Here is a 26,820-nt window from a genome sequence, read left to right as displayed (position 1 = left end):
AGATTGAGAGAGCAATCCGACTCTTGTGTTGCAGTTCGGTAATACTTTAAAAAAAAAAACCCGAAGATCAGACGTTGTAAAACATTTGACGCAGACGTTTGCTTCTGAGCTTCACTGAAACACAGTCGGCACCTTGTCATCCCAGCAAAGAGAAGTAACTGAAACGGAACGTTCTTTCAGGATCCTATGCAGACGACACAATCCGGGGAAGAGTGAAGAAAACATGGGGATAAGGGGCATGCAGGGTTCAGGAATTAAAACGGGGCACGTCCATGGTGCGCAGGTGTTCTGGGGGAAGAGTCCGGGGCAAACAATCCCAAGCAGAGTCCAAAGGGAAGTCCAAAGCGAGGCAAATGTCTCGAGGCAAAGCTGGGCGGTCCATCCGGGACAAAGACAAACAGGATTAAAAACGGGAACGGGATCCGGTGGAGGGTCGGGGGCAACAAGGGGGGAGTGGGACCAGGCGCTCCAGATCCCGGACTCGCCTGGTACGGGAACCAATGCAGAGCCCGGAACAGAGTGAGCGGCTGGCTTATAAGGTGGGCTGGAACCGGGAGCAGGTCTGGGAGATGAGTAAAAAACAAGGAAGGGCTGGAGCGTCCTTAAGAGGAGGGGTTTACAAGCATGACAGTGATAACCCCACCCATCCATGCCTTTTCGTACAAATTCCACCAATTCAGGGTGGTGGGGGAGCTGGAGCCTATCCCAGCAAGCAATGGGCACAAGGCAGGGTACACCCTGGACAGGACGCCAGTCCATCACAGGGCAGACAGACATAGATACAATTAACCAGTTAACCAGCATGCAAGATTGCGGACTGTGTGAAGAAACCAGAGCCCCCAGAGGACACCCACACAAATGTGGAGAGAACATGCAAACTCCACACTGATAACCCCCCAGGTCCAAAGAAGTAACACATAGTAGATTTTATTTCTCCTGGACCAAGACTCCTTCAACATTTAAGCTGTTACCTGCAAGAAACGTGCATGGATTGAAGTTAATCATGTGGACGTTTTATGCAAGACTCATTTCGAGTAGTGTCGTAGATCAGTACCACTCTGGGCTGCCAAAGCGGGCTTTGTTTAGAGTCACCCCCCGAACTCTCAAAATTCAAATTCACATCCAAATTCCAAGAGCTTCTCTGGCATGAGCGATGAATCACAGTGCCGTCCAAGTAATAACAATTACTTTCCCAGAGCAGTAACAAGACCAAAGTCATTAACACGGGTTTTTACAGACATTTAGTAATGAAAGCATTATTAAGGCACTAACCACATAAAACCTATCGTTTTTTGGAGAGGCTGGCTGGGTTGCTCAGGCTGTGATGGGAGAATTCATACTGGGCTGTGAGCTCCGACGAGATTTCTCCCTCAGTGGGACTGGAAGCTGTACGGATTCTGGAAGGAGTGGGAACAGATTTGTTATTTTAGAGGGTGTTCTAACCCATGAAAATATAATGGCTTGTGTTAAAATGATATATTCGGTATCGCTCGTTGCGGTTAATGGCCGGGTCATCGCATCTCCCCCTTCGCTCTCAGTCCTCTGGGGTCGCTGCTGCCGGACTCACAGCGTTTCAGATGAATTCACGGCCGGCCGCCTGATCCCTTTAACACAACGGGGGGGGGGGGGGGGGGGACTGGAGATCAATGTATAGCAGACGACTGCTCAAATCCGCTAAGAGATCCCTCTCTCACCTCCGCGTTTCAAGACTCTCAGAGGCTCCAAGGAGTGCGCGTCCCCGACAGCTCCAGAACACGCGCGCCCCGCGGCTTGACAGGATGCGGCGCGCTCTGGAGCTGTCGGGGACGCGCCGCCACGGGACTCACCACCACCCCTCCCTCTCCCTCTCCCTCTCTCTCTCCACCCTTTCATAGCAAGGCTGAATATTGTAGGGGGAGAGAGAGAGAGGGAGAATGTACCATTATCACCGTCAAGCCAGACTCTAGACACAGACGAGAGAGATTGAAGGAGAGAGAGGGGGGGGCGAGAGAGAGAGAGAGATAGGTGAACCTCCTTGAGCGTCTGCGGTCGGTGGATTTCTTTTTTTTGGGGCGTGCAAAAAACAAAGGCTTCCTCGCAGCACGGCACCCGTTAACTGAACGCCAATTGAACTCAAAGGACAGGCCGGGAGACCCACCAAAAAAAAAAAAAAAATCAATTACAAAAATTAAACGCTTTAAAAATGGACGGGATGGCATACGGAGCCGGCAAAGCCGGAGGTGCCTTCGACCCTCAGACGTTTTTCCGACAGCCGCACACCATCCTCCGAATGGTGTCGTGGGTAAGCGACGGCGCTGTCTTCTCTTCTTGTTGTCGTGTGCTCCAGAGGAGCCCGGGGCGCAGGTGTGTGTGTGTGTCATCTCCCGGTGTTTTGGGGGGTTTACCGGCCGTGGCCCTGGCTCGCGCTGCAGCAGGTGCGGAGACCGCGGGCGGGTGAGTGGGTAGGTGGGTGCGTGCGTGGAATCCTTTGCTTATTTTCCCTGGGAGACGGATGGGGGGGGGGAGGCGAATCTCGCCGGGAAAAGGGATGGCCCGTGGGTTTTGCCTTTAAGGTGACGACGGGGTGGTGCGTGCTGCGCTGTTCCGCTCGCTCGGAGGGGGGTCGGAGTGGGAGTGGGAGTGGGAGTGGGGTCGCGCCGGGCTCAGCAATCGTTTATGGAGGTCCGGCCAGGGCTCGTCCCTTGGCGTTCTCGCGGCGAACCCACGGAAGGGGGACGCGAGAGGGCGTCGGGCTGGGCTTTCTGTCGCTGGGTTCGCGCACACGCGTGTGAAGAGTGAGTGCGTGTGTGTGTATATACAGTATGTCTGTATGTTTGTTTGTTTGTTTGTTTTTCTGTGCGTGTGGAGGATGCTGCTAGCCGAGCGCCGTCTACTCGGGGGCGGGGAACCCCGAACCCCGAACCCCGAACCCCAGCGTGCCTCTCGGGGTGAATCGTTTTTCTTCCAGCAACGAACCCCAGGGCGGAGGTGGGGACTTGTCGCGCCTGGACAGAGGAATGGCTGTCCGTCTCACGAGGAGTCAAGGGCAGAGCCCGCCTCAGCGCCAGTACTGTTGCCCCAGCCGGTTCAGTGGGTTCTGTTACTGGGGGGTGAATGAGAGGTTTGGTCCTGCAGCGTGTCGCGGGCCGGGCTGTGTAGACACTGGAAAAGCCGGCTTGCGCAGATAGGCGGGGTCCGTCAAGACCGGTCCTGTTAGAAGGACGTGCAGTAGACGTCCTCGGGGCGTCCCGGAGGCTGCTGGCCCGTCGTCAGAGAACGGGAATAAACGTCCAGCTGAGAGGGCTGTGACCAGCTCGTGATAGGGGCACGTGGAGGCTGTTGATGTAGTAGTTTCGTCCGCCTTTTTTTTCTGGAAGCGGGATACTGATCTCGATTCGATTTCCCCCGCGCCGATACCCAAAGACCGAAATTGTGGCTTTCGGCGTGTTGAGGAACTTTTGAAGTCGCAACCCACGTGCAGGGCATCGCTTTTCAATTCGTTTTTTAAAGCCCTGAACTGTATGGACCCACTTTCTGCGGTTTTGTTTTCTTCCGGTCTAATCCGTCGTCTGCCATGCCTTGTGCTGCTCGTTTCACATCCCAGCGTGGGTCTCGCAATTTCCCACCCGAACCCCAGCCCGTTCCCTTAGCCTGAGGGTACTGGGATCCCGAAACGCGGAGTGGGACAGTCCCACTAGGAATGAAGAAACGTCCGCCTTATAGCGGCACTTGATTTGGCTGTGACCTTCCCAAGAAATAGGGACAAGCTGAAATTAGAAAGTTGCTGGCTCAGTAATAATTGATAGCTTGTTTAATAATGATAATAATAATTCCACTCGAAGCACTGTACAGGTAATGGGGATCCCCTCCACCACCACCAGTGTGTACCCCCACCTGGACGATGCGCCAGTCCTCTCCCCACACACCAGCTCTCAGTGGGGAGGAGAGCAGAGTGATGAAGCCAGTTCAGAGAGGGGGGTTATTAGGAGACCATGACTGGTAAAGGCTGGGGGGGAATTTGGCCAGCACACTGGGGTAACACCCCTATTCTTTTCAAGATGCACCCCTAAGATTTTCATTTTTCTGTGTGCAATAGAATTTCGTTTGCAGTTTCTCATAAAAATCTGCGCCTCATCACAGCTTTTGTTAATTGAGCGTACTCTGACCTTAACGTCCTGTCTGTGAGGTGACCATGGACTGGGGCCTGCTACAGGGGAGCCCCCTGAGACTGGAACTGGGGTGCTGTGCTCTCTTAAGTATTTTGCAGCACCAGTTGATCATTTCTAGGCTGAAGATCTCACGTCTGCTGGCTGTTTGCATGGCAGGGCATGAGATCTGCATGTAACAGTGGGGGGAAAAATCGCCAAAAGCAATCTCTCTTTCTGCTTGTGGAGAATTCTACCCCCATTGGACTAATTCCACTGGCTCCATCTGATCCCTCTCCTCACCTGAGCGCTTCTCTGACTAGATCTGTTAGAATTTCCAGTTCCTCTACTTCACTAGCCTGGGAAGCTGTGTGTTTGTGTGTGTGTGTATGTTCTGGAGGAGTGGGGAGGGACAACAGCTCAGAACTCTTATTATTTGGTTATTTGATTAGGAAAAGGGATTTTTGAGGGCTTCACGGTGGTGCAGTAGTCAGCATTGGGGTCCCGGGTTCAGTCCTGGACCTGGGGTGCTGTCTGGGTGGAGTTTGCATGTTCTCCCTGTGTTTACATGTGCTGCCTCCATGAGCTCCAGTGTCCTCCCACAGTCCAAAGACAGGCTTGTAGGCCAATTGGCTTTGGGGGAAAACTGGCCCTTGTGCGAAGATGTGTGTCTGTGTCCCATCCAGAGGGCACCCTGCCTTGTACCTGTTGCTTGCTGGGATGGCAACCCAGTGACCCTGTACTGGATAAATCAGTTAGAAAATAGTGGGAGGAACGGATGGAAAAGAGATATCAGTGACTGCGCTCCAATTCCCAGGTTTTTCAAGGTAAATTCCCAAGTTTCGCCCATTTCCAGCAATCCCAGAACTGGATGTCTCCACTGTTAGCCCCTGCGTGTTCAGCGCTGTCCACGCACAGACAAGGTTGCCTCCTTGCTTTTGGATGGAGACTCCTATAGATATGCACGAGTCTGCACTTCCACCGAAGTCTCCTCTGCACCTTTTCTATACGTCTCTTTCCTTTTCCTGTGGTTTGTTTGGCACGGTGCTGCCATTTGTGTGCCAGGTGTTCTTCTAGAACCGGATGGGACTTCAGGATAGCCGCTCTGTCGGCAAGGTGCAAGCGAGGATTGTCAATGACGTCGATGCGAATTGGCTCTATCTGTTTTTCCTGACCATTTCACTAAAGGTCCATAATGGGCAGTCGCAGTTTTAATATCGATCAGTCGGGAGAGCAAGAGGATGTCGCAGGGGAGAAGATTCATGCTGCAGAGAGCTGAGAAGACAATTGGATCGGTTCAGATCTGTATATTGATTTTATAGCTGCTTCAGCTTTTGTTCTCTGGATTGTCCAAGGGTGATTTTGTTCTGTTCTATCGAACCAGCTAGGCAATATTTATCCTTTCAAAATTAATCAGAAAAATATTAGATCAGACTGATATGGGATTTCAGAGAAACCTTTGTCTTGTTTTGAAAACATCAGTCCCCCTTACACAAAATACTCCATTGTGAACATCTCAGCTCAGGCTGTTGGTCTTTCAAGGCCCTGGTGTGAATAGAGCTTTATGTGTGAATTCTTCCGTCTGTGTTCAAAGGCAATATCAGCCTACAAAGACACGAGAAAGAGCGTTCTGATGTAAAAGCAGATGAGATGTACTGTATGTTAGCCAAATTCCACACATTGGTTCTCCTGTAGTTCTTCCCATGATTCTTTGTTGCCTATTCTTGCTGTTATCCTGCAGGCTAGATGTTTAATTGGATCCTAGTGATCTTTCCAAGCTGATCTAGAGAAAGCAGGTGTGAACTTGGCCAGGACCCAGATGGGAGACCACCTGGGATATCTAAGGTTGCTGCTGGAAGAGGTGTTAGTGGGACCAGTGGAGGGACGGATGTTCTGGTTAGGCCCTTTTGCCCCAGTATAGTGACGGGGACACTATACTGTAAAAAAAGTCACCGTCCTTCAGATGAGATGTAAAACTGAGATCCTGACTCTCCATGGTCATGAAAAATTCCAGGGTGTTTCTCGAAAAGAGTAGGGGTGTTACCCCGGTGTCCTGGCTAAATTTCCCCCTGGCCTTTACCAATCATGGCCTCCTAATAATCCCCATTTCTGAAACTGGCTTCATCACTCTGCTCTCCTCCCCACTGAGAGCTGGTGTTTGGGGAGAGTATCATCCAGATGGGGGTGTCTACACCAATGTGTAGACATTGGTGGTGGTAGTGGGATTCCCAATTACCTGTAAAGCACTTTGAGTAGAGTTTCCAGAAGAGCGCAGCATAAATGTAAGGAATTATTGTTAAAAATAATTTCCAGGAATGTCAATTGCAGGTGCTCAGTTCTCTGGAGCCCATTGGTGGAGTGTGCGCTCAATGGACACCTTTAATCTGAGTCAGGTTTTACAAGTGTGGTGCTGATCCATCATTTTGACTGCTCAGGGTAGTTGGGATGTAAACTGATATAAACTGTTTTGTACTGGAACTGTTTAATTTAGATATAGGGATATGGGCTAGACACCTAGACTTTAAGGAAGGGTATGGGATTGGTGCTGTGTGGGTTGATATAGAGGGTCTCAAGTAACAGTGGGTATTTAAATGTGTTAATTGGGAACGTACAATGGAGATGCAGTTTGGAATCACCAAGCAGGGGGAATTCCTTGCAAGGAATACAGGAGAAGCAGACTGCAGTTTTGGATGGCTTGTGTTTGCTTCGCGCTTCACAGGTGGTTGAGAAAATGCAATGAGAGACAGAGTGATGGCTCCCCATTCCAAGACTTTGCGCGAGAGCGAGATCTTTGCTGCGCGGTGACTCACAGACCCGTATCTGATTGTCGCTGCTCTCTCGGGCTCTCTCCTCCACGCACAAGGTCAAGGAGATTAAAGCAAGGATTGTGGGGGGGGAGGGGTGGCACACAGGCTTGCCGATCGGAGAGCCAGGGTGAGTGAGGAGGAATGGCTGCTGCTTAACAGACGAGGAGCTGCGTGCCAGAAGCTGAGCTGGAAGAGCGATGCGTTCGGCAGTGTAATGGCAGAGTGCTGGGCTGCAGTAGTCAGGGCTCATTTGATTTGAGCCGCGATGGGGATTTAGCCCTCTCGAGCTGGAGAGGATGCTCCCTGGGTTTTGGTCACGTAAGATCACCTGCGTGCTGTGAGATGCCTGATCAGATCCAGGCTGGGGTGGGTCATGCATCTGAGAAGTAGCTCAGTGTTGGAGAGCTGGACTGCAGAGTGTTCAGTGGGCTCGGGATATAGGTGTTGGGCTGTGGCATGTTCAGTAGGCTTGGCATTAAGGTGTTGGGCTGTGGCGTTTAATCCAGTACTTTCTGGCTGGTTCAAAGTCCTACAACAGAATACAGTGCTCTGGGTTACAGGACTCCAGATGCATGGCAGTTAACAAATCCCTGAGCATTTCTGCTCTGCCAAAATCCACGTGATGTGTGAGGCGATGTCTTGCCATCACATGAGACACTATGGGTGAATGAGCGGCCCATCAGGCATGGATTAAGAGCCTGGTGGTAAATGGATCATCCTGCATTGGGATGATCCTGGCTGTCCTGTCCTGTATGGGAAGGTTTATCTTCAACAGGAGTCCAGGTTGCGGTCTCCAATCTGGATAGGCTCAGCCTGTATGGCAGGTTGGAGAACTGTCGCTGTGTGGTGTCTTGTCTTAGAAGAGCAAAGAAGACGCACTGTACTGCCTAGTGCGGGCTTGGTGCGTGTTCATGCTGGGCGGTGTGTCTGATCCACCCAGGCAGTAAGCAGCTTCCCAGGCTTGCTCTCTCTCCCCTCTGGCTAACTGTGATCTCCGAGCAGCAGTGGGTCTGTCATTGTAATCAGGGCAGGGAGCACACTGTCTTCCTACAGGGGCTGTCAGCCTGCGTATCCACTCATCAGCTTCCCTGCTTTATTTATTTCACTATAGAGGTGGGAAACATGGTTCCCCCTTTGCAGCACATCCAAGGACAATTGCCACTGTGGTGACATGACCTGGAATATCAGCTGCAGGACAAGCACTGTCCACACTGAGCCCAGTATGATGAGATCGCTTCTTAGACAATCACACGCAGACATTGATGCGTGGACAGTGACAGTGGATGTGACGGACACTAACATATTGGCTCTTGCACATTGTCACCGATGTGCTTATACAGTACTGTTGTTCGCTCGTGTGGGCTGTGAGGAGTTGCAGGAGAGAAGTTGCGCAGAGTAAATGAAGACGCGCAGATACCCCAGAGTTACGGCTCAGAACATGTGTACAGTATGACTGGTCTCCACTGTTGATTTCCTTACCCTATCCAGCCCAGGCAACAATCAATGCAAAACTGAAACCTTCATGGATAAAAATGCTCTGTTTGGGGTATTTGGGGGCATAGGTCGTGCATTCATGAATGAATTGTGGGAAATGTCTCTGCGTCTTAACTTCTCTTAATATCAACCACCTACCTTTCATTAGAAAGCAGACAGGGCAGCATCTCGCACAGGAAACCTGCAGTATTTGAATAGTACAGGTGCAAGATGACCAATCCCATTTGCAACTTTGACCTTTCCTCACGTCTGGAAGAAAGTGAATGTACTGTAGCATCCCTGTGGGCAGTATTGCAAGGGTGGCTGAAATGTAACACCAGGCAGGACTCCAGTTTCATCCACTGCACTCTTGCTTTCAAACATAATAATTCTGATTTCTCACCAGCCTGCTGTGTCGCCCTGCTGCAGCGCTGGGTTGACTGTTCTTGGCTCCAGGCTTTTTTTAGACAGAACTATCACCGCCTGTAACATAGGAGACCGTCCTGGAGCTCTTGTCCGTGTCGCTCATGTAGTTCAAACAGCCAGTCATGCTGCGTTTGGCTTTCCAGTTAGCGTAAATAAGCTGTGTGCAAGCGGACGTCCGGGATAAAACGAGAGGAGCTGAACGCTTTACAAGGCTACATCCTGACAGGTGATTAAAACCTCGGACACTAACAGTGTTGGAAATGTGGGAAATAGAATAGAAATGCTTGATTGATGATGGGCTTTTCCAAAATAGATGCAGCATCTTTTAAGATACTGAGCTTCAGAGAAGCCACATATAAATGAAGGCTATCAGACTGAGATCGGAGAGAGCCTGCAAACTCCATACGGGTGCCTAAAGCTACACTCGAACCCGCAACCACAGAGCTATGGGTCACCACCCTAACATCCAATCCACTTTGTCTTTGGGACAGTTTATTGCTACATACATCTATAAACTGAAAATATCTTCCTTTTTATTTCTCCTCTGTTCGGCCAAGGTTGTCCCAGTTAACTTACGTGCTCTGATTTTTTTTGAAATTCTTGCTCCCTCCCCCCACAGTCTCACACACCCATGGCCTCTTTCCCATGAATCCTCCTGCTCAGCTGGCGGTTCGGTGTAGGGCATGAACAGGCCCCTCCTGACCATCACAAGATCAGGACCCCACGTGGCGGCCTCCACAATGCCTGCTTTCATCGGGGCTGAGAGGAATCAGACTGCTAATTACTGCCGGAGAAGAGGCGTGTGCGCACTGCCGACCGGTCCAAGCAGGGCAGCTTGGAAACCCTGATCTGGGCATCCTTAAGGAATAATCGCTCAAGCCACATGGTAACGAGCCTTGCAGCGAGGCAATCTGCAGTTTCTCACTGCTCTTCTGAACCCTGTAGTGTAAATGCAGGGCCTTCTGTAGGAGCATCTGCATCAGGCCCTGTGTGACGCACAAGCCCAGACTGCTCTTGCATTTCATTTTGGCTCTTGCACTTTCTGTCTGTATCAGGAAGTGTAAATTTTAGTGGATAAGGGCTCTCCAACCTGCAGTATTAAACAGAAGCATTTCTTTTGTAAGGAGCCAGACCTGATATCTCCTTTCCCTGGCCCATGTGCTGCAGGTGAAGCCCAGAATTATTTTTTTTCCCTAGTCCACTCTCGATTGGTCTAGGGGTGTGGCGAGTGATTTGTGTGCTTAGAAATATCCCAGTTGGTTTCCATTCCACGCCACCATTGCGGACTTTGGCGATTCTTAACCTAATCGCATCACTCCTGCGATTGATACATGGACACGCCTGCTCTAAGGGGTTGATTCATCGGGTGACTCTCTGTGCGTTCACACCTGCTGTACGAGGAGGGGAGAGAAGTCACAGATCAAAGGTACACCGTGCACAAGAAGCCAGTCCATCGCAGGGCACACCGTCACGAACACGCACCAGGGCCAATTTTCCCAGAAGTCAGTCACCCTACAAGTATATCTTTGGACAGTGGAAGGAAACCGGAGCACCTGGAAGAAACCCACAAAATGCAGGGGGAACATGCAGACTCCACACAGACAACACCCCATGTCCGGATTTGAACCTAAATCAATTACTCTGTAACCTCCTTCTTTGGAAAGCAAGGATGAGCCTCTCTGGCCTGGGCATCCTCACCAGGGTACCAGGCCAGGATAACGTCTGGTCTAGTTCATGGACATCACAGCCGGATTTATCACACTCACTGACTCACGGTGCTACCAGGACCGGGACCTTAATTTGAGGCACAAGGTTGGTGCCTGTCTCTGCTGTAAGAGAGGCGGAGGGTGTGGCCGAGTGGTTTGAGCTGAGAGGGGAATTGAGGCAGTATGGCCTAGTGGTTTTTACCCAACAGCGAGTGAGAAAATGGGCAGGCACTAGCTTGAGTTTGTTGGTCATTTTTGGCCAGCGGTATGCAGGAGCCCTTTGTTCCCTCAAACCCAAAAGCAGGGTAATTTAATCTGAAGGGGCATGTGGCGGGAGATGGCATCCGGCTGAAATGACTCAACAAACAAACAAAAAGAAGCTTTCAGAAACGGCCGTAACCACAGAGGAGAAGCTTATTCCGTTCAGGAGCTCTCTGATCTGACGGGGATGAAGCAAGCTCTGCAGAAAAGGAGAAGTGCGACATTGGTGGTTTGTCCCCATTTAGGGGGCTGTGCTTCCTCGTGATCCCTGTAGTACAAGAAGGAAATCTGCTGGATTGGGAAGAGCCTGATTGTTCCAAGGGTCACAAGGAGAAGCAAATCGGAGACTCGCAGAATCCCTAAAAATGAATTCAGTAGCATCTGAAATGAAATCCTTATGAACTAAATTGCAGTCCTTTGTCCCCCCGATAAATTTCCTGTATGCTGCGCTTGTATTACATCATTCCCCAAAGCCCTGTACCCATCATCTACCCTATATCCTGCCGCTGCTGTTGTGCAAATTTTCTTTGATCGGGAGGTGATGTGAAGAGTTATGGAGCTGATCAAACTGTGGAAGGCGGAGCACATGGTTAGGCCAGACAGAAAGGAAAGGGGAGGAGGGATTTAGGTAGCAGTGAGTGTCCCCTGGACGTGGTTAATGGCCACACGCAGTCAGGTCTGTAGTTTATCATCGCATCATCTGCACTACAGCGACTCCTCCAGTGTCCTCTTCCAGCAGGTGGACGTGAGAGAGAGTGTTGTACCTAATGGTCTGGGCACACCTTCCAATACTAGTTTCACACTGTAGTAAGTGGTATGCACCTCAGAGCTAGATTCACTGAGACGTGTCTATTACTGAATTTAAGTGTCAAATGAACTACGTCTAAATCTGAAGGCTAAAAACTGATACATTGCAGTGTTTGGTGTCATGGTGGTTATAGCTGTTGCCACCCAGCTCCAGTGTCCTGGGATTCTGGCCGGGGGCTCCTGTCTGTGTGGAGTTTGCGTGTTCTCTCCAGTCCAGCCAACCTCTTCAGTTTCCTCTCACCTCCCAAAGAGACTCGGGTTTGAATTGAATTGGCTGTGCTGAATTGTCTTCCTGGGGCTTCTCAACCCTGAGGACATGCCCTATATTTACGGTAGGGTCTGCATCTAGATGGGCAGATGAGAGATGTCCTGGTCTAGAGAGGTGGCAGCAGGTATTTAAGTGTGTGAAAGACCAAAGGCTGCTTGAAAGCATCATCAGATGTGTCTCAGCCCTTCTAATGCCTAGGCCAGGCGTGTATTCGCAAGGCAGAAATGACCTAATGGGAAAGGGAAGCTAAATATAGCTTCACCTTTTATCGTGCCCGGCAATCTGGACGAGGGAGAAATTCATCAGGAGCCGGCAAGGCACTGAAGAGTCCAGGCTGCCTTCCGAGCCCATTAATATTTGATCGTGCTTAAAGAGGGAACTTTGCTTTGGCGAGAACAATGATTGTAACTGGAGATGTGCTGGTGTGCGTGCACAATCACGCGTGCACAAGCACACACCTCACACAGGCACGTACGCACGGGCACGCACACACATGCACAGACACAAGCATGCACGCACGCACGCATACAAATGCAAACACACGAGCACGCGCACACACGCAGGCTCCGCAGCCTTCTCCAGAGGCCAGAGGCATTGCACCTAGTGGTGCACAGCCAGCTGCACAGCGATTGCTCCTACACCATGTGCAGATCTTGTTCTCTAATCCAAGGAAAGCTGGGGCTCGTGGCTGTACTGACTCAATAGAAGCATTACCTGAGAATTTGGGGCTGCCCGTCAGAGACGAGCAGCAGAAGCACTAGTGTCTGCGGGCAGGTGTGCACCGTTTCTGCTCTGGGTACTCCAGAAAAAACAGTTTTGATGTGTGCATTTCAGTAAAATGTACACAGTAACTTGTAAAACCACCAGTTTCCATCTCAAAATGGATGTAACGTCCAGGTATGCGTAGTGCCATAATCTGTGATTTAGAATGAGGCAACAAAACCCCCAGTGATGCATTACGGCCCTATGACATTGTGAACCAGCAGGCTAGTGAATACATCACTTTTAATCCAGTAGAAATATTGCTCTCGATTTTGAGATGGTTTTGCCAACAGATACTAGCTGTTAACCCTGCATGCAGATCACTTTGGAACATTTCTGCAGTGAAATGTCTGCTGCACCACCTGTACTTATTCACTCGTCCATCGCATTGCATCAGTCACTATAGGACTAGTGAGCAGGAAGGGCTGCTTCACAGCACAGCACAATAATGGTGACTTGCAGTACTTTCACATTGTTCCCGATTTTGTGCTTCATTTGAAATTTGTACATTTGTTTTCTAGAACATCAATGCATTGATTTCGTTACCAAGATTAAATAATCGGTCTGAGAAATGAGGACTGCGGTGCTCCTTTTAACACACTGAAGCACCCACGAGTCCGATCCGGAGTTTTGACACGGTTTCCCTCTCGCTCTCTCTCCCTGCCTCCTCTTCTGGCCCTGTGCTCTCTGCTGCCCCCTCCCCCAGCTCTTCTCCATCGTGGTCTTCGGCTGCATCGCCAACGAGGGCTACGTGAACAGGCCCAACGAGGTGGAGGAGTACTGCATCTTCAACCGCAACCAGAACGCCTGCAACTACGGCGTCACCATGGGCACTCTGGCCTTCCTGTGCTGCCTGGCCTTCCTGGCGCTGGACGTCTACTTCCCCCAGATCAGCAGCGTCAAGGACCGGAAGAAGGCCGTGCTGGCTGACGTAGGCGTGTCCGGTGAGTGAATGAGCCGGGTGTGCTGCTACCTCAGTGACTCAGGAGACATATCCATTTGTTTTTCCTTTTTTTTTTACTTGAATTAAATTGACTTAACCTGCATTGCCTCTAAGGGAATTGGTGTTGGATATCGAGAGCTCATAAACAGATATACAGCTGTAATGCAATGCACCAACAATACCATACCAAACAGCATTGATCAACATCACTCAATCAGAACTCTTCCACTACCATCAGATTAGGAGCAGACAATTGGCTGGACAGAGTTTCTTCAGTGATCTGGAATTGCTCGCCATCAGCAGCCCCCTGTTACAGCAGCCAGGCCCTTTAAGATCCAGCCATCTGCCTCCTTGGTCACCCTGGTAACAAGCCCGCGGCACCAGAGAGAGGACCAGGGCACTGCCCCTCTCCGCTGAGCTGGCAGGGGCCTGGCTGCTGGGTAGGACTCGCGTGACACCCGAGCTCTCGCCACTGCGCGGTGCCGCCTGGGGAATCTGCATGAGGGTCAGCTCTTGGCACAGCCCAGATCCGATCCAGCGAAAACTGGAACATGGGGATCAGCATCAGCCAGCATCCCGCATCAGCGGCGGTACTGGCTGAGCCACTTCAGGGCACTGGCTGCCCCCCTTTTCTGAATAAACTGGGAATTGTTATATCCCAGCCAGTGAGAATGAAATGTAGCAGAAAGCCAAGCTGGGAATTAATTTTGAACTCGTGCAAGACCGAAGAGGATGAGTTCCTTCTCTCCCCTGTGTAAGTGATGCGCATTGAGACCAGATCTTTCTCTCTCTCTCTGTCTTGCTCTGTCTCTCTCTCCAGCCTTCTGGTCCTTCATGTGGTTTGTGGGGTTCTGCCTCCTGGCCAACCAGTGGCAGGTCTCCAAGTTAGAGGACAACCCGCTGAGGGAGGGAGCCGACGCCGCCCGCGCTGCCATCGCCTTCTGCTTCTTCTCCGTCTTCACATGGGTCAGTCTTCTCCTCCTCCTCTCCACCTTCTCCGATGTCTTCCTCTTCTCCCCCCTCTTTTCTGTTAACGCCTTCGCCTTCTCACTCCAGCAAGTTTCCCTCTCTCTCTTTTCCCCTGGCCGTTCGGTGAACGTTTCCACCTCTGTCTTCAGGAGGGAGTTCTTTCTTATATCTCCTTCCTTCTGCCACCCACACCCGAACCCCTGCTTGTTGATGAGTTACAGTGGTGCCCGAGCAATAATAATTGCTTACACGTCTATAGCACGAAGAGGTGTTGGCATACCACACGGTGATCCCGTTGGTGAGGATGCTCTCGATGGTGCAGCAGTAGAAGTTCACCAACACATGTATTGGCATCCCCCATCGCTTGAGACACCTCAAGAAATAAAGGCGCTGCTGAGCCTTCTTCATGATAGGGTCAGTGTTCACAGTCCAGGTTAGATCTTTAGAGATGTGAATTCCCAAAAACCTAAAGCTGGTGACTGTTTCCACTTCCGTTCCATCAATACTGAGTGGGCAGTGAGTGTATGGCCTGTGTCTCCGAAAGTCCACTATTAGCTCTTTCGTTTTCTTTATGTTCAAGTCCAGGTTATTGCTATGACACCACCTAAGCTGCTGTACAACTTCATCTCTGTAAGTGGACTCGTCATCATCACTGATCAGTCCTATTATAGTGGTGTCATCTGCAAACTTAATGATGCGGTTGTTGCTGTGTCTTGTTGTGCAGTCGTGAGTAAATAGGGAGTACAACCTTGGACTCAGACAGCAGCCTTGTGGGGTTCCAGTGCTCAGGGTGAGTGGCGTTGATGTTTTATTGCCTATCCGCACCACCTGTGGTCTCTCGATAAGAAAGTCCAGCAGCCAGTTGCAGACAGAGTTACACAGACCTAATCCCCTGAGCTTTCTCACCAGTTGACTGGGTATGATGGAATTGAATGCTGAACTGTAGTCCACAAACAGCATTCTCACATACGAGTTCTTAGTGTCCAGGTGTTCCAAGGCTGTATGCAGAGCCAGGGAGACAGCATCATCCACTGATCTGTTGCTCTGGTAGGCGAACTGCAAGGGGTCCAGGGACTCTGTGATGGAGGAGTTGATGTGTGACAACACCAGCTTCTCCAGGCATTTCATCACCACAGATGTTAACTGCACTTTTCTAAAAGGTGCAGTTTGTCCTCTCGGTTATTTCAGTTGCTCCGTTGCTGTTTGCCAAGTTTAAACACTGCTTTTAAGGGCAGGAAATGAGGATGGCAGCAGTGTGCAGGGCCTCCACTGCTCCTGTGGCCAAGAGACTTCCTTCTGTGAACGACCCGCTGTTTTTAAAGGCTTTCAGGAAGTCACTGAAGCTTTGTTCATCGCCATCGTGGAACTCTAAAGAAAAAAAAACTTTGTTGTTTCAACTCATTGCAGCTTTTAAAGGCAGGTAAGGAGAAAAGAAATAACAGTGCCCGAGTACCTGCTTTGACAGCAAACCTCTTATCGAGGAACTGTTAAGAGTTGGAATGAATGGCGAGCTATTTATAAGCTGGCAAGGCTCGTCACGAGGATATGCACGTCCTGCAGGCCTTGCAAGGGGCCGGATCCGCGTGCAAGAACAAGCACTGCATTTCATAGTGATCTGCCCCGGCATCTCTTCTGCTTGCTTAAGAACCTGGATGCTCAAGAGGTTTCACTGTCATCCGACAAAGTCGGACAGCAGTGCCTTGTAATGCTGGTTACAGCGCTCTGTAACGGACAAAGCCTTGTATGGGATGAAGCAACTCTTTGTGGCTTACTGCTGGCTTGCATTTTTTTGCAGCGCAAGATTGTCAGAATTTGAAACGGACCATCCTTGCACATTCATAGGGGATCGATTTATCATTCATAGGGAGAAACGGATCTTTTCTCATATAGCGCCTTTCATCACACAGATACCAGGTTCTGAGCTGCGTACAGAAGAGAGCTCCCTAGAGCTCAATGTCTTAAACTTCAGATGTACTCACACGGCCCGTTAACAGTCTTGCAGGATTGACTAGATTCTCATCTGCACTGCTGGCAATAGCTGCTGTAATCTGTGATGAAAAGAAAAATGGAATATTGTTCCATTGATTGATGCTAACTGATGTAAAACCAGTCCCCAGTAGCATATAAAGGCCAGAAAAGATGCTAGAACTGTCTAATGTTCGTCACCTACGGTGGTGTGGCTGTATAGTAAGTACCAAATTAATATGGAATGGTGTAACCTGGCCAAGTGGGTGCTCTCAGTCTGGACTGTCTGTGACTGCTGGAGCTTCTGAGGTTTTGTTCAGAACATTGCCATCACACCTTATGTTTAACTTTGACCTTTTTTTTTACATTTCATTTCTAACAGGACAAAAAGGAAGCAGAGGACACATAATTAGCAAGACACCAGGCTCGCACTTTAAGACTACTTTGTGCTAACATGCTTTCTGTACAGTGCCCGTTTTCTACACAGTTGGGTTTAGCTCCCTGCTAGAACATGAGTGAACACAGGTTTTAGGGGGGAAAATCCTGATGACCGAGGGTAAAATACTGACTTGTGCTGCCTGGCTTTCTGTCTTCCAGGTAGCTCAAACAATGCTGTCAGTAGAGAGGCTAAAGACTGTCTCTTTTGAAGAAGAGTACAACAAACTTTTCACCACCCAGCCCACAAACCCCCTCGTCTAGCTGCAACCCTCCTTGGTACAGTCCGAACCCTAGTGTGGCAGCCTGAGCTGGGCTATTCCATTGCTGGAGGGGGGGGGGGGGGATGAGAGTTTGAGAGAGGACCAGTCCTATGTTCATGTTTTGTCTATGTTTGTCCTGAGGGGATGGATTGTGTCAGATCCAAAACTGTAACTGTGAAGCCAGGCCCTCGCCTCGGAGTGGAGTTGCACAACCTGATTGTTCTCTAAATCGAGTCACTAAAACACTTCGCAACTGCTTGTCCTGCACCTAAGGAAGGTTAAATTGTCCCCCCCCCCCAATATATCGGTGCAGTGCGTTGAAAAATAAATAAATAATTGCCGCTTTGCATAAATATGCATTCAAATATAGTGAAATCTGGTGGATGAAGTGCGTCTTCAGACAGAAGAAGCGTCTGGATAAAATTGTCTTTGGGTGACGGGGAGATAGGGGGATACAATGGATGGCGCTGTCTCTTCGGAGTTCTACCCCCCACCCCTCCCCCGAATGTGCATGAGCGACTGTGCCCTGCCATCCCGTCAGGAAGAAGCTCTCGCCCCGTGCCCTGGTCTGGATGTGTTAGGCTCCAGAGCCCCTTGTGACCCTGGAGTGATAATGTGGTCACCGCTGATGGACGGAAGGTTGTTTTCTGTACTCTTCCCACGGTAACGTGTTCCTCCACCTTCCCCTGCCTTTCGATGAATGCCTAGCCTTCTGTCACCCTCCTTGTAAAGATCTCGCAGGCTAGGGCGTGACATTGATCAAAATGACCCATCCTTAGCTCTGGAAGACAGAGGTCCTTGACCAACATCCCTGAAAGAGGAAACGTCTTCGCCTCTCCGTTTGTCAGAGGACCAGGCGGGAGCACCAGAGGCACCCGACGCTGGCCGGCCACTCGCCGATCGGTGCACAATCCCACCATTTGTGTTGTTCTTGTTGTTGGTTGATGATTGTTTTTTTTTTTCCCTAAAGAAAAGAAAATTTCAAAAAAGATTGACCGCAAAAAACCCGTTCCTGAACGAAGCCACTCCGCAAAGCACGGATTTTTCCCAAGGAGCCCCTTTAACTGTCCAGAGCTTCTCTTGCACGGCGAAGAAGGGGGGGGCTGTTTTCTTTGTAATTGCATATGTGTGGGCGAGAGGGTGGGGGTGCGGGCAGTGGCAGAGGCATGAACTGCAGTCCTCTCCCAGTCCGGTGTGTTTTGAAAGGTCCGCAAGTCTTACCGCACTGAATAAAGGACAAACGCAAAATGAGCCCCGTGTGCAAATGCGTCCTCTCTGGCCTGGCCTTTCCTGGGCTGTTGTCTGTGCCGCGGGGCTCTGTCTGATCTCGGGGCCCCGATCGCTGCCGTAATTAGCCCTAACAGTTCGGCTAGAGCTGACTAATAAGCTTAACTGCCGGCACTAACCAACAACTGCTTTTTCTCTCTTTCTTGTTCTCCTGCTTTCCTTCTCTCTGCCTCTCCCTCCCTGATGAATCTCTCTAAACCCCATAACAACCTCCCCCCCCCACCACACCCTCCAATCTATGTGCCCCTTGCATTATAATCGGACCGCTCCTAACAACCCCCAAAATTCCCCCATTGCAATCTCCCTGCCACTCTGCGTACCCATCTGTCGCCTGCACCTACGTTCAATGCGACCTCCTGTTGCCCCTTCTAACCTCCTCCTTTCCTGGCCTCTGGGGTCATTTGGCTCCTTTACCCCCACAACTGTCCCTGTACCCCAACATCTACCGACACGCCATACTAATCTCCTGCGCCCCCAATCTGCCTCCATCCCAAACCACAATGAAATCATGCACCCCGAAAACAACCCCCCTCATGCATGTCTATCTATCCACTGCCCCTGTCCACTAACCCTTAATCCCAACACCCCGTCCTGATTACCCACTTTTCCCCTACCCACAATGCACTCCACAAACTGTCACCCCAAACACCTTACCTTGGTCCGCAACCCTCCCTTGGTCACTCTCTCCCCAAAACGTCTGTCTTCGATTCTGTCCGCCCCGCTTCCGCTGCTTGACCTCCCCTCCCCCAACCCTGACCTCCCCAGGCAGGACAGGCGTTCCTGGCGTTCCAGCGGTACAAGCTGGGTGCCGACTCGGCGCTGTTCTCGCAGGACTACACCGACCCCAGCCAGGACGCCACGGTGCCCTACAGCGCGTACGTCGGCGGGGAGGACCTGGAGAGCCCCCCCAATCCCGGATCGTACCAGCAGTCCAACACGGAGACCTTCGACAGTACGGCGGGGTACCAGCGCCAGGATTACTGACCAATCCCGATGGGCAGAGGGGGGAGGGGAGGGGAGGGGGCATGGGAGCGGAGGCTGAGGGGATAGCGATTGGGTTCAACAGGAAAGATGTCAAGAGTCAGGGTGGGACTGTCTGGGGTCAGGGGTCAGAGGTGAGAGGTCAGAGGTCAGGCCATGATGACCCCAGGCTCCTACCAGTAGGAGACTTCAGAGAGGTTTGTGTAAATCAAAGGTGATCAGGAGAGGAGAAAGGGAATAATGGATCTCCCATGGCTTTGTCAAAACACCAGGTGTGTTCAAAGGTTCATGGGATTTCCGTGGAGAGAAGTGTTGTACTTCTGTTTTTCCTGGCGTTTCAGCCACTTGTTTGAAATCCTCATTATAAGAAATTCTACGAGATAGTTTCTCCTTAGGCAATGTCTCTCCAGGATAATGAAGTATCCCAACGTAACCGGTTTTCGAGAACACACTTCACAAAGGTGATGGAAGTGCCCAGCGGAAGAGAACTGATTTTGCTGTAGAAACTAATGACATCAAACGGTTAAAACAGAAATCCACATGCACCAGAGTGCAGAGTTTCTTTCTGAGCTTTGTGCGACACCATTTGACTTCCCCTGTGCACTTCCTGGCACCCTGTCAGAGAGGACTGATGTCAGAATAATTAAGCAGCATGATCAATGATATTCAAAGCACAACTGATAACTCACGCAGAATACCCAAAACAGGGCAGAGGGACAGGCCAGAAAAGAGAAAACAGAAAGGCACACGATGCAGCGACTTCCTGAAGGTGATTTTTGTAGATCAATTTTGTCTCCAAGGCATATCTACCTCTTAAGTCCATAATGCCTTTGACAAAGCATGGCGATTTTGCAGGGCGTAGAATGCTCTCAGACATTGCCCTCTGCTGGTACAATGTTTCAAATTACTAAAAAACAGATTCTTGAAGGACCAAGGCCTCTGGTATATAGAAGCCAGCACAACCCCATGTTGCCAGTGAAGGCAAGCGTGCCTCGGAGATGAAGCTGATTTTCAAAACCAAGAAGAGGCCGAGCAGTGCAGTATAATCCAACAGACGTGACTTATTTTCCTGAAGAGCAGTGCTGACCAGCTCCTGGCCCCTCATTTAAACAAATCAGAAACAGCACAGGACTTTTCATGAAATATAAAGTATCCCCCCACCCCCCTGATTTTTTTAATAGTGTAATTTTGCCTAGGGCCATCCTGGGCCACGATGTTACAAGTTAGTGATTGTAACAGATGAAAGATGTTTCCAGTGTGTTTTTGCCCTACAAGCAATGGAGGGCTAATCAGTTCTGCATTGAAAAACACCGGTAAAACATGCAGGACTCTGAGCCTTGACCCACTCCTGCTCTAAAGAGGAACATGAACCTTTCTGGCCTATATGTAACCCTTTCCAGCTCCAAACCCAATACCTCCTTTCCCCACCGCTGGGGTACAGCAGAACCCCCAATTTCTCCCCAGCGGTAAACGACCTCAAGGACCAGTGCAGAACAAAAGACCAATTAGCAGAGGTCTCCCAACACCAGTTGGTTTTCATTCCTACTGTGTTGGCAACTTCATTGAATCTGTAATTTAACTAAAACACATTGCTTGATTGGCAACTTTCTGATTTTTATTCTACTCTAAAGTTGGGGACCAGAAAGTTACTAATGAAGGGGCCATCGTCAAATGGCAGGGCTCCTACATGTTTAGGAAACATTAGTTCAAATGAACCCTACTATTTAGTCAATGAGGGCTTCAATTATGTAACAGCCCACCTGGAACAAAACCCAGCAGAATCCCCCAGGATCAGGGCTGATGCCTATAAGGGTCCAAACTTTCCCTGTTTGCACAGGTCCTAAGGAAACTGTCCATATAGCAAATTAATTCAATGGGTGTGTTATCCTTAGTGGAAAACTGAAACCCAGGTCTTAATGAGAACTGAATTAGATATTTAAGCGTGACAATAGGATCTCCTGTCTTACCCAACCAGGAATGACTGAAACAGCTGTTTGCTGGCCAGTGTTTTGTAGTATTGACCCATTGATGTAGATGTAGGCAGAATGAGTTATAGATGGAGTATAGGTCCGAATAATGGAAAAAACATTCCAGACCAGTTTCACAGGACTGAGCTGCAGGAATGCACCAGAAGGAGACAAAATAGAAAATAAACGAAGACTAGGTGTACAATGCAATATTTTAAAAAAATATATAAAAATGTTATACATTTGAAAATATCGATGAAGTGCACTTCAAAACTTAGATTTAAATGTACATCAGGCACACGCTGACTCCTATGTCACAAGTAGAAATGGATTTCAGTGTGTTGCTGAATTATATGTGGAGACAAATTCTAAAATATATTTCAACTTATGTTCAGATTTAGTTCAACACATTTTTATTGTGATTAATTTTCCCCGAATTGTATTTGCAAGATTAATGTATCTATTGAGTGCAGTTTCACCACTCTTTTCTTATCTGTCTTCTGAGCTTCTGGGCTGAGAGCACTGCTGGAGGTTCACTGGAGAAATTAAAAAAAAACATTTGAAAACCCTGCAGCTCTCTAAAATAGGAGTGATCAGATGCCAAACCACAGAGCCTGTGCTGGGACAAGGTTTCTGTACAGCCAGATCTTTATCTGACTCATGTGACAGAGCTTTATTACTTAACAGCTGGCTGTATAAAACCACTGGTACCTTACTTCCCTTTTCTATAGGAGAGAAAAATCCATCAGCTCACTACTAAAATCAGCAATTTTCTGAGGACTGGGAGCAATTTAGTTGTGATCAATTACAGGGGATTTGTTAAAGTAAGCAATTAAGAAATTATTTGTAACAGCAATTGACAATGGCAGAGTTACCTTAATGCTGCACGGAATTTGCTTCTTTACTTAATTGCTTGCCTAATTGACCATTAGCTTCCTAGTGTACTATCCCGAGTGCTGTAGTGTGACCTGCAATGCTATCTGGGCTGGCGGCTCCAGAACCTGGGATGAAATGTTCACTGGTTCTCAGTTCTGGTGCTGGTGACCCACACCCCTGCTGGTTTTAATTCCAGCCCACCTTCATTAGATCACCAAAGCCTTACCTGAGCTAAGATGTTGGAATATCTGCATTTTGTTTCCAGCCACCAGTTTGAGATTTTATTTCTCTCCCAAAATGCAATGGTTAAAGCCCCAGCTTGTGTAAGAGCTGGGAACAAACCATTCACGTTGATCTTATTATTATGAAGTCAACGAAGGGTTTGATTGCGTCACTGAGGGCTCAGATGGAACAAAAACTCAGGTGTGTGTGGGTCACCAGACCCAGGACTGGGAACCACTGTTCTAGGGTGGCAGCTGGCTATCTGTGACATAACTGGGCCACCCCTGACACCACTGAAGAAATCAACTTGCTACATTGGTCAAAATGTCTCATGTGCTGCAAACTACCAGAACCTGAACATTTCAAGGGGCTCTACAATCCCAGCTAGACTGTGACTCTGCAGGACCAGAGAAGGCCTAACCTGCCTTAGTCCATGGGTTGGGCAAGGAAGCACTTCAGTTCTGCTCCATGTCAGGATATTTTTCAGCTAGTACTTTACCGAGCTCGTTGACCCCCGGGTCCATAACGTACTCAACTGCTGAAGATCACAAATCAGTCAGAACAGAGAGCAAGGGGCTGTAACTGAGGACTCAGCGTTGTGGATCTGCCCGTCAGGAGACAGAGTCAGAATATGGCCACATGTTCCTCAAGACATCCCCTTGAGGATATCCTGTAGAAGAGCAACTACCCAGCTCTCTCACGCCAACACTGCTGGAGGTGACCAGGGGGGAAGATTCAGCAGCCCAGAACACGTACAAATCAATCAAAAGGAAATTCATCATCATGACTGATACCACATGACAGCGCACAGCCATAACTAACACTTAAGTTAGAATCCCAGAAGCATCTCTGAAGACCTTCTTCTGCGGGGCCTGGAGAAGTGCAAGTTCTGTTCTGCTAAAAAGACCACTCTTGAAGATTGAGGTCATTTTGAAACCGTTTCATTTTACACGACAAGTCCTTCTGGACTCTGGAGCAAGCTCAGCGACCGGCCAGCTCCAATGTCGCCGATCTGGGCCCCTGATACGAATGTAGAGCGACTTTCAAATTAGCGCCGCAACCAACTGGGATCTGAGACGAATCTCGTCTCCCTGCTCCCCTGCTCAAGTACTCAGCTACCCCAAAGCCGCTTCTCATCCTGCTCTGATATTGATATCCTGCTCCAGGTCCTGTGTACAGGCCCACTGACAGTCTCATTCCACTCTGATCACAAAGGCACAGAGAGAAACTGCAGGCTGGAGTTTTGTTCATTTTAGCTGATTACTCAAAGTTTGCAATTACTGTCGTTTCTTTCAGTTGATCAATGTCATTTAAATTAACTGAAAGCCGTTGCATTAGTACTTAAATGATCATATAAGGCAGGGTGACATATGTCTTCTGACTGGACACACTGTAGACTGTGTGATGGGATAGGATGGACTTGATTATAGGTGAATTTGATTCTTTGCAACAGTTCAGTGCACTGATCCCATACTGTCCCATACACAGGACAGTCTTTCCCACCCCTGACATTATCAGCCCACTTTCTACAGTGCATCTGGGGTGTCAACAGCTACTGGAGGCTCAGGCCCTAATTAGTACTTAAATAAGAGAAAGTAGTGAACTAGCAGGTAGGAAGTGTTATCCATCAGTAACTAGATTTATTTATTTAGTCCACGTATTTATTTATGTTCAACAAAGCAGGTTTCTTTGGGGTTTTTTTTTGGCAGAGCTGTTCCTAATGGTTATATAAACAGGAAATGTATTAAAACCTCTCCGTTTAGTTCATTCCTCAAAATTATTTTTAAAAAAATGACGTGGGCTTATCGGCTAATTATTTTGTGGCGGAAAATAAGCTCCTGGAGTTTTAAATTATTTTTAAAATAATAATATCACAGGAAAGAAACTTAAGATACACATTATAAAAATGATAACATAGCTACAGTCCATAAAACTATATATATATGTAAATCTGTATTTTAAAGCATATAAGTGTTTCAGAAGAGCATATATGACTTTTTTTTAGAGCTTTAAATTAGTAATAAAAAACATATTAATACTGTTTAAAGTATGGTGTGATCTCGTGTTGCAAAGCAAGAATTATTTTTCTTCTTTTCTCGTTTTTTTTGGGAAAACTTTATTTTGGGATAATAATTTATGGAATATATATATATATAATACAATGTTGTGACCAAAACACTAAACCATATAGGCTTAGATAGACTTGTGTGAGATTGATGTGTTACTATGAGCAAATAAGTTGTAAAAAATCTTTTTAATGTGCTTTTTCTATTGATTTCGTCAAGGTCATTTGTAACTTGTCACATTTTCCCTGTCTGTCGCCTAATTCTGAGTGATCGCTGTGCAGTAACAATGTAATAAACTTGGTAAGAAAAAAGCCACTCTGTCTTAATTATGAGCTATGAGCCTGTGTACCGCATGGGGGCCCAGTGACATCACAATGTCACTCATAACCTTGGAGACCTACAGGGGAAGACAGTGGCTAGGTTTGAGGGACATGGCTAGGTTCCAGGTCTGGGGCTTTTCTCTAAATTTGGGGGTGTCCCTCAGTACCCCCTCAAAAAGGGGGATAGACAGAGATGAGACCGACTCTGTTCTGCAGGGACTGACAGGAATTGAGTATAAGTCGGGGGGGGCTCCTAAGATTTCTGTCAATGACCATAATCTTAGCCCTCTTCTGAGATAAATTGTTAAATAACCCTCAGTCTAGGGCCCCCTAGTGGTGCATCTGCTCATTTCAACGAGTGCTTAGTGACTAGTGTGTGTTCCGGGGGAGGGGGAGGGTGGTGGTGTCCTAGATACTGTAGGTAATGTCTTACTTTGAAGCACAAGGTTGAATTGGTTTATTTTTTTTAACTGGCTGAAAAAGTTTGTATCCGCGTACGTACCTGGAAACCTGTAGGTACAGCATCTCTTTGACCGACTGGCTGTATGTCCGCTCCTCTGTTTGTAAATGGAAACAAAAAAAAACTGTTCAGGGACAGCTGGCACCTCTGTGGTCATGTCGATGAGTGTTACCTTTTCCTGGTCTTGCTGCACATAGGATTTGGAAACGAGCAGATTCCTCTGGGGGGGGACTTGTGGTCTCTCCCTTCACTGTTCCCAGCCTATCTCAGCCTATGCATGCCACAGAGTTTGTGCTGTTCAATGGTGGAGAATCAGCTGATGTCTTTTAACATCAGTGCTGTCCTCCTTGCCATCAGGAGAGGGGAAGGAGCCGGAGATTTTCTGTGCGTGCAAATGCATATAGGGACAGCAGGGGAGAGGGCTCTGGGTGTGTAAATAGAGGGTTGTGGGTTCCAATCTTGGGAATGACAGTGCTGTTGTCCACCAGAGCAAAGTATTTCCCTCAATGTGCTATTTGTATTTTTGTGTGTTGTGTACAAATACTGTAGGTGCAAATTTAGGTTACTTTGGAAAAAAGCGGCCATCAAATAAAAAAAAACAAACAAAAGAGCTTTTTCAGTTTTCATTTCCTGCGTGTAAATGAACCTGTACCCCACCAACGACAGGTCTGTAGTGGACAGTAACAAACTCAGCCCGGTAAAATAAGATCTAGAGGACTCTCAAAGTGCCTAGCCTAGACTTGCAAAGCCAATTCATGTCCACACATTGAATGGTGAAAGCTGTGGGAGTCCCTTTATGTACAAGCTTTTAGGGAGGTGAATTTTTTAATATGCTTTTCTATCAGAAATCCGTAGTACAGCAGTTTGCGAAAGAGATACTGTACCGGCAATATGAGGGGCCAGTTCTGAATCTCTGGCCCCATGCGTGAACTTGAGACAACATTTTAATTCTGTTCTGTTTTTTTTTTGTCTTCTTTTTTACTTTTACACGTCAAAAGGTGAATCATGACATTACTGTAACCTCCATGACAGAGTGAGAGCTTTCTGTCTACGTATATATATGTGGAATGTAAAATATTGTTATTCTGTGTTTTCCAGTCAATGCAATATCAATTCTGTATAAAAATGAAATAAATAAAAATGAAATTAACCTCTGGCTTTGTTCTTGGGTTTCCAGGCCCCAGTGTGACACGGAGTATCTCAGAAACCTGCAACACTATTAAACGTGTTACACAAGGGGCGGGGAACAACTGTTATCATTCTGAGTGCTTGGTTAATTAATTGCTCCCTTAACTGAGCTGGTGATTTGCCAAATTGCTTCTTTTTAAAGCCTCAGTTTTGAAACAACTGGGACTTTTAAGATTAATTTCTGATTTTTGCTCTATCCAAACTCACAGTTATAAAATTGGTCTAATTATTTTACTCCATTATT

General features: G+C 48.4%; 1 protein-coding gene across 5 annotated transcripts; it reads left to right on the top strand.

Annotated features, from left to right (window-relative positions):
* The first annotated feature begins 1,811 nt into the window (after positions 1 to 1,811).
* On the top strand, positions 1,812 to 26,538 carry LOC102689129 (synaptogyrin-1). Of its 5 annotated transcripts, none has more exons than XM_069196736.1 (4): positions 1,812 to 2,281; positions 13,341 to 13,578; positions 14,398 to 14,543; positions 19,262 to 26,538. In XM_069196736.1, the coding sequence occupies exons 1-4, from the start codon at positions 2,183 to 2,185 to the stop codon at positions 19,478 to 19,480; spliced, it is 702 nt and encodes a 233-aa protein (XP_069052837.1). In that variant the 5' UTR covers positions 1,812 to 2,182; the 3' UTR covers positions 19,481 to 26,538. The 5 variants fall into 5 exon arrangements, with proteins under 5 accessions (XP_069052837.1, XP_069052840.1, XP_069052841.1 ...); XM_069196739.1 differs by lacking the exon at positions 19,262 to 26,538 and adding an exon at positions 17,109 to 18,273; XM_069196740.1 differs by lacking the exon at positions 19,262 to 26,538 and adding an exon at positions 18,180 to 18,660 and having other exon boundaries at positions 2,113 to 2,281.
* The last annotated feature ends 282 nt before the right edge of the window (positions 26,539 to 26,820 follow it).

The sequence above is a fragment of the Lepisosteus oculatus genome, chromosome 12, assembly GCF_040954835.1.
Source record: "Lepisosteus oculatus isolate fLepOcu1 chromosome 12, fLepOcu1.hap2, whole genome shotgun sequence".
NCBI lineage: Eukaryota > Metazoa > Chordata > Actinopteri > Semionotiformes > Lepisosteidae > Lepisosteus > Lepisosteus oculatus.
This window is presented reverse-complemented; position numbering and strand designations above follow the sequence as displayed.

Coding starts and splice junctions, on each gene's coding strand:
- LOC102689129 (XM_069196740.1), top strand. CDS start 2,183: ATGGACGGGATGGCATACGGAGCCGGCAAAGCCGGAGGTGCCTTCGAC. Junction 2,282..13,340: donor TCCTCCGAATGGTGTCGTGG/GTAAGCGACGGC, acceptor CCCCTCCCCCAG/CTCTTCTCCATCGTGGTCTT. Junction 14,544..18,179: donor TCTTCTCCGTCTTCACATGG/GTCAGTCTTCTC, acceptor TTTTCCCTAAAG/AAAAGAAAATTTCAAAAAAG.